Below are 15,963 nucleotides of genomic sequence, written 5' to 3' on the forward strand. Positions count from 1 at the left end.
ACTTCGTGAGGCAGCTGGGAACACACCGGGCGTCGGAAGATAGGGCACCAAGGAGGCAACTGCTTGCTGGCTCCCCCAGGGCGGCAGGCCAGGGACGCGGGCACCTGGGTCCCGCCACTCCCATGCTGGAGGTGGCACAGAGTCTGAAGGGACATTAGGGCAGGGAGGGGAAGTTCGTCGTCGCCAGCCTCAGCCCTGGACTGCAAGTCCGGGAACGCACTCCAGCTTCCCCGCGGCCGCGCCTCTCCGGAATGCGCTTCGGGACAGGAGGCGACCGCTGCCCCGGCGGTGGCCGCGTGGGCGGTGGGGCCACTCGTTGCCCTGTGCTCCGGGGCCAAGATCTGGTTTGGGGACCACGACTGCGTGCTGAGTCAAACCCCGCTGCCGGGCTGGGTCTGCAGCGGGGCCCCGGAGCACAGTGCGCGGAAGTTAATGATTAATCGCTGACCACTCCTCCCCCCGCAGCTCTGGAGAGGGTGCTGCAGGGGGGTGGGTTGGGGCCCGCAACGGCAGGGAGCACGGAGCCGGGGCAGGGGACTCCCTGGCGGGGCGCGCCGAGCGGGGGCAGCGAGGGGAAGGGCGGGCGCTGGGGGTGCCGCGGAAGTCACTCCCCGCGGGGAGAGTACGACCTCCTTCCTCCTCTCTCCCCGCCTGGCTCGTACACACACACACACACACACACACACACACACACCCCAAACTCCACCCCCAGGCGCCTCCCGGGCCCCTGCTAGGTTGGGCTGCTCCAGGAAGTTTCCATGAAAGCACCAGAAGTACTAAGTTACTCTTTCCAGGTGAGCGCGGATGAGAAAGCGCTGGGCCGGCCCTGGTGAATTGCAGCCCAGAGCTCTGGGCTCTGCTGGCAGGAAGAAGGCAAGCTGAGGAGGTCTTTGGACCCGGTGGCGTGGCTTTCACCCTCATGGCTTCGCACAGGGGCCCCAGCAGTGACTGCTCCTATGTCATCGATCACACCCACGTCCCCGAGTTCGAGGTGGCCACCTGGATCAAAATCACCCTCATCCTGGTGTACCTGGCCATCTTCGTGGTGGGCATTCTGGGGAATAGTGTCACCATTCGGGTCACCCAGGTGCTGCAGAAGAAAGGTTACTTGCAGAAGGAGGTGACGGATCACATGGTGAGCCTGGCTTGCTCGGACATCTTGGTCTTCCTCGTCGGCATGCCCATGGAGTTCTACAGCATCATCTGGAACCCCCTGACCACGCCCAGCTACGCCGCGTCCTGTAAGATTCACACTTTCCTCTTCGAGGCCTGCAGCTATGCCACGCTGCTGCACGTGCTGACGCTCAGCTTTGAGCGCTACGTTGCCATCTGCCACCCCTTCAGGTACAAGGCCGTGTCGGGGCCCTGCCAGGTGAAGCTGCTGATTGGCTTCGTCTGGGTCACCTCCGCCCTGGTGGCGTTGCCTCTGCTTTTTGCCATGGGAGTCGAGTACCCCCTGGTGACCGTGCCCAATCACCGGGGTCTCTCGTGCAACGTCTCCCGCACGCGGCACCACGAGCGGCCGGAGACCTCCAACATGTCCATCTGTACCAACCTTTCCAACCGCTGGACTGTCTTCCAGTCCAGCATCTTCGGCGCCTTCATCATCTACCTCTTGGTCCTGGTCTCTGTGGCGTTCATGTGCTGGAACATGATGCAGGTGCTTCTGAGGAGCAGCCAGGGCACGCTGGCCGGGAAGGGACGGCGGCCGCAGTTGAACAAGTCGGAGAGCGAGGAGAGCAAGACAGCCAGGAGGCAGACCATTATCTTCCTGAGTGAGTCCTGGGGGGGAGGGGGGAGGGGATAACCAGGGAGCTGGCCTCCCCCTCCCCACCCCCCATTCCCTGTGCTCCTCTTAGCCCGTCGTCCTGCCTTGCGGGCGTACACCTCCCTTTGCTGGGGCTGAAGAGGCATTGCTCTGAACCTCTGCATGCTTCTTTCCTGTGTTTTGGGGACTTGGGTAACAGAGAAAAGAACCCTAGACCAGGAGCCGGAGTCTGCGTATGTTTCAGGACAGCAGCTCTGTGACTCTGGCAAGTCACAGAATACCTGGAGTAAAGCGGAGTTAAACATACTGAGAAGTGTGTTGGTCAAATTAGGTAATGTGGGAGAGGTGAAAGTCCTCTGAGAAGGATCAAGGTTTGTGGAGATAAAAGGGGGCATTCTTATCTAGCTGTCTTTACCCTGGAGAACCTTCCTCAGCCAATTGGATTTTGTTCCCATTTTTCTCCTCCTTGGGAGAAGCAGGCTGCCAGAAACACACACTCTCCAGGCTGCAGTTACATTCCCCTGGAGAGATCTACCCAAGTCTTAAGAAACTGGAGCTTTCAGACACACGGTCCTCAGGGTACTTCTCAAGTTTCCGTTGTGTTGGCTCTATACCTTTATCAGAACAGAGAAACGTGGCAGGTATGGCCAGCCTGTTTGATCCAGAAAATCTGGTGTCACAGGTTCCTGGGACTTCATTGATCATCCCAAATACTCAATTCCATTGCAGAGAAAGCTGTTTGCTTTCCAAACTTTTGTTGTGGTGCAAATATTTAAAGCCAGGTCCTTCTGTGTGTCAGGAAAGAAGGAAGGAGCCCTTTCTAATGTGGCATGAGGAAAAGGAATAAATCATGGCACTGTTTGTTTTGGTGTGGGAAACCTAAGTAACAGGTTCAAGGGCCAGGGGGTTGACATGGAAGAAAATGTGAAGGCACTTGAGAAGGGATGGAAAGAACCTGGTCTTGTCCCAGCCCTACCCCTGGCTTCTGCTGTGTCTGTACAGCAGACTTGACTTTTCTGTTCTGTGTAAAATGAGAGGAAGAGCTTGCAATTTTTGGATGCCTACTCTGCATCAGGGGCTGTGCTAGGTGGTTTCTATTTCCATTTCCTAGAGGAGGAATTTGAGTCTAGCAGAGAGAAGATCTAATTCAAATAAGCATAGCTCCTACATTGTGACCTTGCTTCCCAGGGCTGGGAAATGAGTGGTTCCCAGTGGCTTACACAGGCTCATGTTGAAGTGAAAATGAAACAAAAAAGGACTTTGAAAAGGAAGGTGCTACCTAGATTAGGTTGGTGGTGTTGCTGCCTCCTAGGGCCAGCCTCTGGAAGTTGGAGTAAGGAGTCTGTGGCAGGTGTTGACATCTGGGGACTTGGGAAGGACACCCAACCCAACTCAATCTCTCACCCACCTCCTGCTTCCCAGAGTATTCCAGGAAGGAATGGATATTAGATTGGCTTGAATATCCATTGAAAGGCTAGTTCTCTCTTCCCTGGTGTACCCTTAGGCATATCTTAAACTTTTAGCAGTAATTTATACTATAGTGTGAATGAATCCCTCCCCCCCTTTTTTTCTGAGTAAAGTGCACTACCTCCCGGTCTAATTTAGGAATTAAGGCTTCATTTGACCAAGGAAAAATAATTTATTTATCTTTGTTCTCTGTTGGGCCAATCTCTGTATTTTTGTTGTTGTTGTTGTTATCATTTCTCTGAATAGTGGGTAATTTTTGTATTTATCCCAATGGGTATTGTTCCAAGTTGAAGTCAGTCTTCATTTTGTAGCATCAAATTGGAATACCACAGACTTATACTTGGAGATGAATAGGACCTTGGGGATCCTCTCCTCCAGTTAGCAATTGCCTGTGATGACTTTGTTCTCACTGCTGCTCTCATTCTTTCTTTCCACTTCTCTCCTTCTTTCTTAAAACAACTATGTATTCATCGCCCACTGCTTTCCCAGGCAGAAAGATTGTTGACTGGCAATCAGGTGCTCAATGTGCGATCATGTCTTGGGGGAATTTACCGTTTGTATTAGCTCATTTCCTTTGCAGTGGGTTTTCAAAGCAGTTCTTGCAAATGTCCCTCTCTCCCAATGAATTTCAAAGAGCTTTTAAAAATAGGAACCTCGCTAATTAACTCAAGTTAGGAAATAAATTAATGGAGTGAAGAGGAAGAAATCACGGCCTGCCTCCATCGGATTAATACAATGCAATTTACTTTGTGGGTGTCATAAAACTTAGGCTTTGGGGCATTTTTAACCCAGAACAACTGAATATATAAGTTGTTTACAAATCGCTGAATTTAGTATAGTGATTTAGCTGTCTTTTTAGCATTTCAGTTAACAGATGTATCAAATTAAAACAAATATTTGCTCATTTCAAACATATTTTGCATTTAATGTGAAATGTAAATGACGACATAGCACAAGATGTCTTTGGAGCTCTTGAGGCAATAAAAAAAACAATTAAAGATTTTCCCCCCTCATTGTTAAAAATGCTAACTTCTGCATAACGGAAGCGAAATTCATAAATCTACCCGAGATGAGGAAGTCTATGTAGAAAATATTAATTTTCCTTTCTGCCTCTTTTGCTATTGTGCCTCATTCTGGTTGAGGTTCTCAGCTGGGTGAATCATGAAAACAAATTGGGAAATCAGGGAAAGAAAGAGATGCAGGGCCGCCTCCTGGCTCTCAAGCAGTTAGCAGGAGAAAACAATAGTAATCTGAAAGTGAACATTCCGGGAAACGTGCGTGTCTCTTGCCTCTTGTCAGCCCAGTGAGAAATCAGTACCAGATAAATTTCCATTTGCAAGGTTATGGCTGATATGGCCATGGTAATACTTGGTGATGCCAGAACAGACGTTGTTGGCCTGGAGAAGAGAAACTGCTGTGTTATTTATTCCTTGGATGTTAACGATATGCAAAATAAACCTTCCTTTCAAAACATTTTCCCAGACCTTCCATTTTATCTTTCTGAACTCTCACTTGGAGTTATCCGCACCACATGTGGCATCTGGGTCCACAGACACCCATGTTTGTGTCTGTGGCACATGAGGCTTGCTGTCCAAATGTCACCTGCTCAAAGTGGAACCACAGAGTAGTTTAAAAGAAGTATAGTTTTAATTAGTAACTTTCAAGAGCGTTAAGTGGTAGAGACTTGGTTATAGTTACCTCTGAGAGATCTGTAGGCAGTGATTGGCTTTCAACTGTGATCATGAAACCAAAAAGCTTTACAGAGAATCAGGAAATTACAAAATTCAGGAAACGTCATACAAAATTCAGAACTCTGTAACGATTATACTTCTTTGCATTCCGATTTCTTCTGAGTGACAGAAAGGGGAGTTAAATGTAGGGGCAGGAACTGCAATACCAACGTGGGTAGCTTATAGGAGACTATCTTGGATATGGACATCACCTAGTCAAGTGCATCTGGGCGGAAAAAAGATTAAGAGTTGCTGCTGGGGGCGCCTGGGTGGCGCAGTCGGTTAAGCGTCGGACTTCCGCCAGGTCACGATCTCGCGGTCCGGGAGTTCGAGCCCCGCGTCAGGCTCTGGGCTGATGGCTCAGAGCCTGGAGCCTGTTTCCGATTCTGTGTCTCCCTCTCTCTCTGCCCCTCCCCCGTTCATGCTCTGTCTCTCTCTGTCCCAAAAATAAATAAACGTTGAAAAAAAAAAATTAAAAAAAAAAAAAAAAAGAGTTGCTGCTGTAGGGGCGCCTGAGTGGCTCAGTTGGTTAAGCTTCCGACGTCAGCTCAGGTCATGATGTCCTGGTCCGTGAGTTCGAGCCCCACGTCAGGCTCTGTGCTGACAGCTCAGAGCCTGGAGCCTGCTTCGGATTCTGTGTCTCCCTCTCTGTCCCTACCCTGCTCGTGCCTCTCTCTCTCTCTCTTTCAAAAGTAAGTAAACAGTAGAAAGAAAAAGCGTTGCTGCTGTAATGGAGTGCTCTAAAAAGAAGGTTGATGTGTATTTAGATATGTGTGGGTTGAGAGAAGGAGGTAAGAATCATGTCCTCTGGGTTTTAGACCCCAGATTTGGAGGTCAAGTCATGTCTCCTGTGTGTGCAAGTCAGAAAGTGGGGCAGGGGTGGGAGCTGAGATGGTGGCAGTGGGTCCTCTTCATCTGAGGGCGGTGAGGACCTAAAAAGAACTGTTAAAATTAGCTCCTTTTTTTTTTTTTTAAATATATATATTTTTAACATTTTATTTATTTTTGAGACAGGGAGAGACAGAGCATGAATGGGGAAGGGGCAGAGAGAGGGAGACACAGAATCGGAAACAGGCTCCAGGCTCTGAGCTGTCAGCACAGAGCCTGACGTGGGGCTCGAACTCACAGACCACAAGATCATGACCTGAGCCAAAGTTGGCCACTTAACCGACTGAGCCACCCAGGCACCCCAAAATTAGCTCCTTAAAACTGAGTCCAAAATTTCATGTGGAAACAGGTTTGATTGGGACTTCCATCGTGAAAAACAAAGGCGAAAATCATGAAAAGAAATTTGTCTCCTATTTTATAAAACATAGCTTATAATTATATGTTAATTCTCAGAATAATTTGCCAGAATGTGGCTTTTTTGAGGGCTTGATTTTCCTGACAAAATTCTGTGATAGGCTTTGTGTTTGATTTTCTCAGCAAGATGGTAAAGAGGGCTTTCTCCCAAGGGCGTCTCCTAATTCTTTGCTATTTAAATCACCCTCACTGAAGCACCTCTCCTTGGCATCTTTCTTGTCAGTTTTCCATTCTGTCAGGACTAACTGGTCTATGTGGCCAGACCTTCCTTTGTCAGTGACTCGCCAAGTGATTCATGTGTTTCTTCAGCTCCTTTGTCACTGACTTCATGAAATTTTGCACCTCGTGTACAGACCATACCCCAAAATATAATTGAAAAATCAACCCCTATTCACTAATGTGTATCAACTGATTACATGGCAAATGTTTCTGAGGTGCGAAACAAATTTTATTTATTTATTTATTTATTTATTTATTTATTTATTTATTTATTTATTTATGAGAGGCAGGGACAGAGCACAAGTCAGAGAGGAGCAGAGAGAGAAGGAGACACAGAATCCGAAGCAGGCTCCAGGCTCCAAGCTGTCAGCACAGAGCCCCACGCGGGGCTGGAACTCCCAAACTATGAGATCATGACCTGAGCCGAAGTCAGATGCTTAACCGACTGAGCCACACAGGTGTGGCCCCAAACAAATTTTAACTACAGCTGACCCTTGAATAACACAGGCATGAACTGAGAGGGTCTATTTCTATGTGGATTTTTTTCAGTAATTATGGTATAGTACTGTAAGTGTATTTTCTCTTCCTTATGATTTTGTTAGTTTAGAGAGAGGTGGGGGGAGGGGCAGCAGGGGAGAGAGAGAATCCCAAGCAGGCTCCATGATCAGCACAGAGCCCGACTCAGGGCTTGATCCCACAACCCTGGGATCATGACCTGAGCTGAAATCAAGAGTCAGATGCTCAACCAATTGAGACACCCAGGTGCCCTCCCCTCCATCTTATGATTTTCTTTTCTTTTAAAAAAATTTTTTAATGTTTATTTTTGAGAGAGAGAGAGAGAGAAGGACAGAGCGTGAGCAGGGGAGGGGCAGAGAGAGAGGGAGACACAGAATCCGAAGCAGGCTCCAGGCTCTGAGCTGTCAGCTCAGAGTCCGATGTGGGACTGGAACTCATGAACTGTGAGATCATGACCTGAGCTGAAGTTGGATGCTTAACCAACTAAGCCACCCAGGTGCCCCATGATTTTCTTAATAGTGTTTTCTTTTCTCTAGCTTACTTTATTGTAAGAATATAGTATGTAATACATATAACATACAAGATATGTGTCAATCAAGTGTTTGTTATTGGTAAGGCTTCTGGTCAAAAGTAGGCTATTAATTCAGTTTCTGGGCAGTCAAAAGTTAAATGCAGATTTCTGACTGGGTGGGGGTTGGTGCCCCTAACCTCTGTACTGTACAGGAGTCAACTGTAGTTGCTTTTTCTTGACTAGTTTAAAAACTGATCTTACAATCACGTTTATATCATTAATTTTCTTATCAAAGGCTATTTCTTTGCTGTGAAGCCCTGTGCCAGTGCAGTCTCGCAGGGAAATATCACGAAAATTAACTTAGTGACTTTTCAGATGTGAGATATTATTTTGGCTCCAATATTTGGGTATTTCAGGAAAATGTTTTGCCTCAAGTATTCAGGTTACCCCCTCTATTCTAGAAGGGAATTTATTGGTGTAGATGTGACTGTAATAAATAGTATTTCATGTGTGTTGTTCTATTTGTGATATCTGTCATAAATTGCAAGTGTCCTGTGATCATCCTGGCAGACAAATATAATAATGCTCCTTTATTTTTATAATCAGGCTGTCTCAAAGATTTCATTTCTCCGTTGGAGAGATGCATAGTTCCCATGGAAGGGGACATTGGAATCTCAGTCCTTATTCATTAGCGTGCTGGTTCATCCGTCTTAGTTGCACGCCTCATGGGGGCTGCCACAGTGTAATAAGGCAGCAGAGGCCTCAACTGAGCAAAGTGTTCAGCTTATTAATGCTAAAACCACTCAGAATAAAAGCCATTTGTGAGTGGAAACAGCACAGAGGAAGAATATTGAATTAGGAATCAAGGATCCCCATTCTGCCCCAATAGACCAGGTCCCCCGATCACGTGGATGACACTGTCATCTCTCACTGCCTTTTCCTTCTGTCCACTTCCCCTGCTGTGCTGCAACATTGGGCCAACCCAATGAACTCCCCACCCCTACTCCTTGCTTTCTTTGCCCTGGAGGAAAGAGTGCTCATCATTGCTGCTGAAAGTTCCTGCAAATAGACAAGTGTTCAGCCTCACCTGGGCCCCCTGTTTGGTGAGCACCTTCCTTGGCAAGTGCCTTCGAGAGGCATGAGCTTCTGGAATGCCTCTCCTATCTTGTTTCCAGCACATGTGCTCTCCGGATGAGAGACCTAGAATTGGTGCGTCATGGCTGGAAGAATATCTGCATCGACTCTGGCCCTTGTCCGAACGGCTGTTATTCATTGCACAGCCACTGGGATCTCGCTGACACCCCCCTCCTCAACCCCATTAAATTCAGACCTCTGAACGGCTTCCCATGGCTCTTATGTCAAGGATCAGAATCCTTAACATGAGGCCCCTCATGGGCAGCCGCCTCTCCACCTTTACAGAGGACAGTTTTCCCCTTATATTTGTAGGTGTGGGTGTTGTGACAAAATACAACAGGCTGAGTGGCTTAAGCAGTAGATATTTATTTTGTCACAGCTCTGGAAGCTTAGAAATCTGAGATCAAGGTGCTGGTAGGGTTGCTTTCTGGTGAGACTTCTTTGGTTTGCAAATAGCCACCTTCTCACTGTGTCCTCACTTGGCTTTTCCTGTGTGCATGCAAAGAGAGAGAAAGAGAGAGTCCTCTGGTTTCTCTTCTTATAAAGGCACCAGTTGTATTGGATTAGGGGTCCACCCTTATGACCTCATTGAGCTTGATTACCTCCCTGAAGGCCTCATTTCCATATACAGTCACAGTGGGGGTTAGGGATTCCACATATGTATTTTAGGGGGAACATGTGTTAGTCCATAACATCCCTTAATCGCTCCACCCCAGTGGGCTCTCTTCAGTTCCTCAGACAGATCACAGTCATGCTCTTTCCTACCACCTGGCCTCAAAGTTAATGTCTTTAGACCGGCCCCCAGGAAGCTTGGCCCATCCTCCCTGACTTGACTAACCCTTCAAATAAGACTCATAGTCATAGTGTTACTTTTATTTTTCTTCTTCACTTTCTTTTTTTCTAATTTTTCTTTTACAATTTGCTCTATGAGATTATTCGTTTGACGTCTGTCTGCCTTCTCATTTCTTGAGGGCATATGAGCTCTTCCTAATTTTGCTCAACACTGCACCTCCATCCCAGCATAGTGCCCATTCCCCGTCTGGCCCGCGGGGGGGGGGGGCCCCCCGCACACAGCACATGTTCAGTGGGTGTTGGTTGACTGAATACATAAATGAGCAAGCCTCGCCTTGGAATTGGGAAGCAGTGTCCTGTTTTCCCTTGGGCAGGTGCTCCTATAGAAGTGTATCACACTGCACAATACATTTGGTCAGTCTGAAGTGAAAGATACTCTCTTTGAAAGGAATACAATTCCTCCCAGGCTTCCAGAAAGTCAGGCCATCATGGAGGACACGTAAAATTTTCTCTCCCCTGAGCAAAGAAATAGTCTGTTAATCAGCCCCTGAGTATCAGCTTTCACCATATGTACCTTCGAGAAGTAACCATGAAATGAAAGTGATTAGGGTGATGTTTAACAGTCCTTGTTAAACCCTGTTTAACAAGATGTTAATGCAGTGAGACAGCTCTCAAAATTATCTCTTGGCAGGCCCTTTCACCACCTGTTCAGAAGGGGGTTCTCAGGATAAAGGGGAAGAGGGTGCAGTGGGGGTAATATTTTAAAAATAATTCAACCCATATGTTTTCTCTTTACTCTTAAATTGCATGCACTTGTAGCCATCCGCCCCCTGTCTGAGCCATGAGCCTTCTCCCCCAAGGGGGACAAAAAGCAGGAACTGCCTGGTACAGAGGTATTGTTGATCAGCGTTCAGTCTGGAAGCCGGATTGCTTGACCTCTTTCACCCTTTGCAACGGGTGCAAAGGGGCTGCTGAAATATGTAGCTCTTCCTTTAATGTATCATCAGCGTGGCCTGGTGTGCTGATTAGCCACCACACAGCCACTGCCAGGGAAGACCTTAGCTAAGGGCTCGAAATTCCTCCTTGGAAGCCATTGGAGAATATTAAGGAGTAAGGCAATAGAGTGAAATCCGTGGTGCTGCTGGTGGGGTGACAGCATATCTTGCACGGCACTTCGAGTCAACATGTAGGCTCAGACATGTTCCCAGATTGAAAAAGAGGAAACCCTTTCGTTGGGCCACAGTCCTGGTAGAGCCGCTGTCACCAGTGAGTTCTTCCTGCTGGCAGCCAGACCTCTGACTCTTGGTGTTGGCCAGTCTTGCTGCTGTCGCAGACCTCCACAGCCAGAGACCCACTCTCCTTCTGCCCGGCTCCTCACATCGTCCTGGCACAGAGGCCCCTAATGCTCAGCATTGCTTCGGCTCCAGTTGGGAGGCAGCTCCAGGCTGCTGAGCAAGGCCACGGAAGCTCCAACTATCTCTATGGTGGGTGGCCTGCCTGTTCTTCACCAACAATCTCAAGTCCTCGCTTCTTCCGTGAAGCCTCCTGCGCTGATCTTCCTACAAATGATGAGCCATGTTAGACATTTCTCAGAGTGGGGCATAGATGTGGTCTCCCGACTCTCCTTGGAGCTCCATGAGACCAGGGATGTTGCACACTCCTATTTTTTCAACCTTCCCTATGAGGCTGAGGCTGGGGATACAGTGGCTGTACATTGTTTTGTAGGTTTAGAGAATGAAATCCCCGGACACTGGCTGCTGCTCCGGAGAAGAGGGAAGCCACGTAAACTGTGATACTCAGGGAGGCGCTTTGACTTTATCTGCCTTTTCCCTCTCCTTCCCTGGGGTGGGCAGAAATCGCAGATGGCTCCAGAAGTTCCTAGACCTGGAGTACACATACTTGCCCCACTTACTCAGTTGAGGTGGCACCATGAAGGGATTTTGCAGAAGTAAAGGAGGTCTCAGATTGGTTCACCTTAAAGTAGGGAGATTTTCCTTATGGGCTTAGTCAAGTCACGTGACCCTTTAAATCTGGGTCTAGAGGTCAGAGACAGGAAAAGTCAGAGATTTAAAGCAGAGGAAGGGTTTGATGAGCAAGAAATTCTCCATACTGGCTTTGGAGTTTGAGGGGACCCCTGGCAGGGAATGTAGGTGGCCCAGAGGAGCTGAGAGCCAGCATGGCAATGGGGACCTGAATGAGCTCAGGTGGATTTCCCCCAAGAGCCTCTAGAAAAGAACTAGCCTGGCCAGTAACTTGAGACCCTGAGCAGAGATCCCAGGCATACCATGTCTGGAGTTCTGATCTACAGAACTCTGAGATAATAGATTTGTTTTAAGCCACTAAATTTGTATTAATGTATTATGTAACAGTCAAAAAACAACACATTCCCTGAACTCTGATAGAGGGGCTCCAAGGTAAACATATGTCCTGCCTTAGTTATTTCTTTCTAGAAAGGCCCAGTCTCTAGAAGCTTATGTTTGATAAGTCTCACCTTCCAAGAACTGCATGCACCCTTGGCCCAAGCATTCATTGATTCACTTCCCATCGATTGACCCTCTGTGAAGCACTCCGTGAATGGAAGTTTACCAAGCTCCAGGGCACCATGGAATTTTCACTAGGCTTTTAGATTCTTATTTGGGGAATTGAGAATGTATAGGTTTGAGTCCCACCAGCTAGATTTTTGGAATCTTGGATACCTTGGTTCTCAAAGAGGAAGACTGTAGTGGATTGATCTAATTACCATCCTTTGGGTAGCTCTTTTTCCCCCTAGGCTGGCACTTAGTAGGTGCTGAATAAATGTTTGGTGAGTCAATGAGTGTCTGGGCAGCTTTGCTGCTTCCTGGAGCTTTCCTCACTGGAGGAGAGAATGCCTACATACTTGGTCATTTAGCTCCAAATGGGTTTTGGGGGAGAAAGCCAACCCCATTGTTGAAGGCAAGTCTGAATAAGAGAGATGTCTCAGGCTGACAAACTTTACCATTTTCTGACATTAGAGTTACTGCCAATTGAAAAACTTGACGACATTTCCTGCTTGTATTTCCTGTATTAAAGAGCCATTCTGGCAGCCGGAGGCTTTTTAGATACCTCATCACACCGCTTTACACATCTCAAGGGTGGCTGGGTACTTGGAGAGCAGTGGCGTTACCAGAATCTGACAGATGGGGATCAGGAGGCAAGGGTACAGTGTCAGATTGCTATTGTACTTGTTAAATGTCTAACTGGCTATGAAACCCGAGGCATGCAGAAATGGGAGTCAGGCCCAGTTGGGAGCAATGAGGTTCATTGAACTTGTAGAGAAAAGCCATCTTCTTTTTCTAGTGAGGGGGGAAAAACATCCAAATTACCTTAGAAATTAGGGGCGCCTGGGTGGCGCAGTCGGTTAAGCGTCCAACTTCAGCCAGGTCACGATCTCGCGCTCCGTGAGTTCGAGCCCCGCGTCGGGCTCTGGGCTGATGGCTCAGAGCCTGGAGCCTGTTTCCGATTCTGTGTCTCCCTCTCTCTCTGCCCCTCCCCCGTTCATGCTCTGTCTCTCTCTGTCCCAAAAATAAATAAACGTTGAAAAAAAAAAGAAATAAAACACTATCCATGGGATGTTTGGGCAGAGCTGAAGTCATTTGGTCGTTGAGTTTATGTATTATTATTCTTTGGAGGACACGATAAACTCAGCAGAAACAAAGCTTTCTGGGAAATTTATGGGTTTACTTTTTATATGCTGCAATTCTGAAGGATTAAATATCGTGTGGAAATGACAGCTGCGTATTTTGTTTATTTAAAGGATAGCTGATGGGTTGTCACTGTTTCTCAAGTTCAAGTTGTCGCTACAGGGGAGGCAAATGGGAGGCCTTGGTGATTGAAGGTTGTTTTCCAGAGGATAAAGGAAATGTACACAGAAGCAGGCTGTTTTCCTTCTTGGACTTGGGGTTTCCTCACTACCGAATCAATTGAAAGACCTACTTCCTCTGGGAAGCCTTCCTGGACTGACTTGCCCCTATCAGGTCTCTGAATTTCATTTTGGTGGTTTATTCAAGTATTTATGAAAGCCTAAGATGTGCATGATATCCTTTGGACCGCAGAGATCAAGGTACTGATTACCCCCTTCAAGGAACTTAGTATTTCTGTAGTTGGAGCATCAGGGTGTAGAGGTAGAGCCTTATAGAAGGAAGCCTAAAAATACCCTTGGTGAAGGGGGGTGGGTAGTGGCTATTTATCAAGTAAGCTGGTTCCGGAATTTTTAATAGGGTAATTAATTGGACTTCACTCACCCCAGAGATATTGTCTATGATTCTGATATTCACAGCATGGTGTATGGATTTGCAGCATCAACATCACCTGGGAAATTGTAGAATAAACTGAGTTTTGGGCCCACCCCATACCGATTGAATTTCAATCTGTATTGTAAGCAGGACCCTGTGATTGCTCCGCACATTGAAAGTATGAGAAGCCCTCGTCTATGATGCTTGAAGGGGATTCTTTAACTCAAAAGGAACAGAGAAGGATGAGCTGAGAATGGCTAACCTCACCATTTGTAATAACAACTATGAACAATTTGCAGTGTAGTTGTGACTGGTAGGAATTTGCTGCAGGACACTTGGCTGCCAGAAACTTCACATTGTTTTTACAAAGAAACTTAATGGGGTGCCTGGGTGGCTCAGTCGGTTAAGCATTAGACTTCGGCTCAGGTCATAATCTCACGGTTCATGGGTTCGAGCCTGCGGGGCTCTGTGCTGACAGCTCAGATCCTGGAGCCTGCTTCAGATTCTGTGTCTTCTTCTCTCTCTGCCCTTCCCCTGCTCATGCTCTCTCTCTGTCTGTCTGTCTCTCTCTCAACAATAAATAAACATAAAAAATTAAAAAAAAAAAAAAAAGGAAAGTTAAATCTGGCTCCTAGCCTCCATTGTAGAATAGTGAAAATTCAATCTCAGGAAAGTGTGGGGAAGGCTTCCCCTTCCTCATGGGCTATGAAGATTCAAGGATTCTGCTTCCAAGGCTGCACCAAGTACGGGGACTGGCCAGCCTGTATATCACATCACCATCATGAGGGTAGAACTATATGCACTTTTCAGAATTGCTCAAGGTCATCACCCATTGAGATTTGAGCTGGGATCTCACTCCAAAGTGCATGCTGTTTCCCTGAGCAGAAAGATGGGCTCTTAAAAGAAGATGTATTCCAGCTGGGGGACTTTTTATGGGCAGTGACGGATGGGAAGAAAGAAACCACAATGCCAAGTCTGAGGTACATTTATCTTGCTTTTAGGCTAGCCGGCAGCTTTTGAATATCCTTCTTGTGTTTGGAGGATTTCCCTCTCTTTGAGTCCTGCTTCCCAAAGGTGGTGGTCAGAAACTTGCTTTCCCAGCATCCCTTGCAGCTAGGGTGCAGCACGTGGCCTGGGCCACATCGGTCAGCTTCACTGGCATGAGATGCTCCTTTGTAAGAGAGTGATGGGAAGGAGCAGCAACCATATGGAGTCTCCTTGGGGACAGGGCCAGTGTGTGACAAAGTGATATTGAGAGCAAGGTTGCTTTTAGAGAGAGCAAAGACAAAAGAAATAAGGGTAGCATCCCAGGCCAGGGGTTGGCAGTGTCTCTGTGGAAAGGTCTCCACTGGCATCTTGGTGGGATAGCCTGATGTGATTGTTGGTTGCATCCCAATTCTCTGGCCCTCCCAGGGCTTATGTAAAACAACAACAACAACAACAACAAACAACAACAACAACAAAAACAATAATAACAACAATAACAACAAAAAACCCCAATGACTTCATTTCCAGTTTAAACTGGAATGAGCTTTGTTGTTTGCACTAAGAACTCTGTGTGTCCAGATTATAGGTAATAGAACAATTGGATTGCAGTGGGGGGCCCAAAGGGGAGCAGTGAATAGTGAATCTAGATTGGAAAGTAGGTGGGGTCAAATAGAAGGAAGTTGATAGCTAGTGAAAAGGATTCATGCTACGTAGTAGAAGCAGTGGGGAGCCACAGAAGGCTTTAGAGAAGAGGAGTGGCAGGAGGAAGTACAAGAAGACGAATGCAGCCATGGTGTGTGTTGCAGGCAGGGGAGGCGATGTGAGGGGTGTGGGTATGGAAGTGGTCCTTGTGCTGTGTGTTCTAATGATGGTGAATGGACAGGTTTGCCCCTGAAGCATTATGAGGGGTGGTAGTTGTGAACCGTGCTACACATTAGAATCACGTGTGGGGTTAAACCACATCCCTCAAAACCTTTGGGGATGGGTCCCCGGGCATTTGTATTATATCAGCTCTGTAGGTGATTCCCGTGTGGGGCCAGGACTGAGAGCTGGGGATGAGGGGTTTGGAAAAGCAGGCTGGGCCTAGAGACCTCCACTTTGGTGGCTGCACTAAGGTTCTTTGGCTGCAAGCCACAAAACCTGATTCTGATTCTTCTTGAAGGAAAAAGGAGTTTTGTGAAAGTGTAAGGAGTAGTTCACAGAGCCAGAAGAAGGCGTAAAGAACCAGACTGTTCAGGGATCCAGGGGAAAGAAGTTCGTGGACAGCCTGCTCAGGCTCCACCA

At 47.4% G+C, this 15,963-nt stretch overlaps 1 protein-coding gene across 1 annotated transcript in view; it reads left to right on the top strand.

Annotated features, from left to right (window-relative positions):
• Positions 1 to 718: 718 nt before the first annotated feature.
• Positions 719 to 15,963, top strand: part of GPR39 (G protein-coupled receptor 39) — a 194,868-nt gene continuing 179,623 nt past the window's right edge. Inside the window, exon 1 of the mRNA XM_040474898.1 lies at positions 719 to 1,775. Within this exon, the coding sequence (XP_040330832.1) occupies positions 920 to 1,775 (856 nt within the window). The 5' untranslated portion in view covers positions 719 to 919. The remainder of the gene's footprint in view (positions 1,776 to 15,963) is intronic.

The sequence above is a fragment of the Herpailurus yagouaroundi genome, unplaced genomic scaffold (genome assembly GCF_014898765.1).
Source record: "Herpailurus yagouaroundi ecotype Mexico unplaced genomic scaffold, PumYag 140, whole genome shotgun sequence".
Taxonomy (NCBI): Eukaryota; Metazoa; Chordata; class Mammalia; order Carnivora; family Felidae; genus Herpailurus; species Herpailurus yagouaroundi.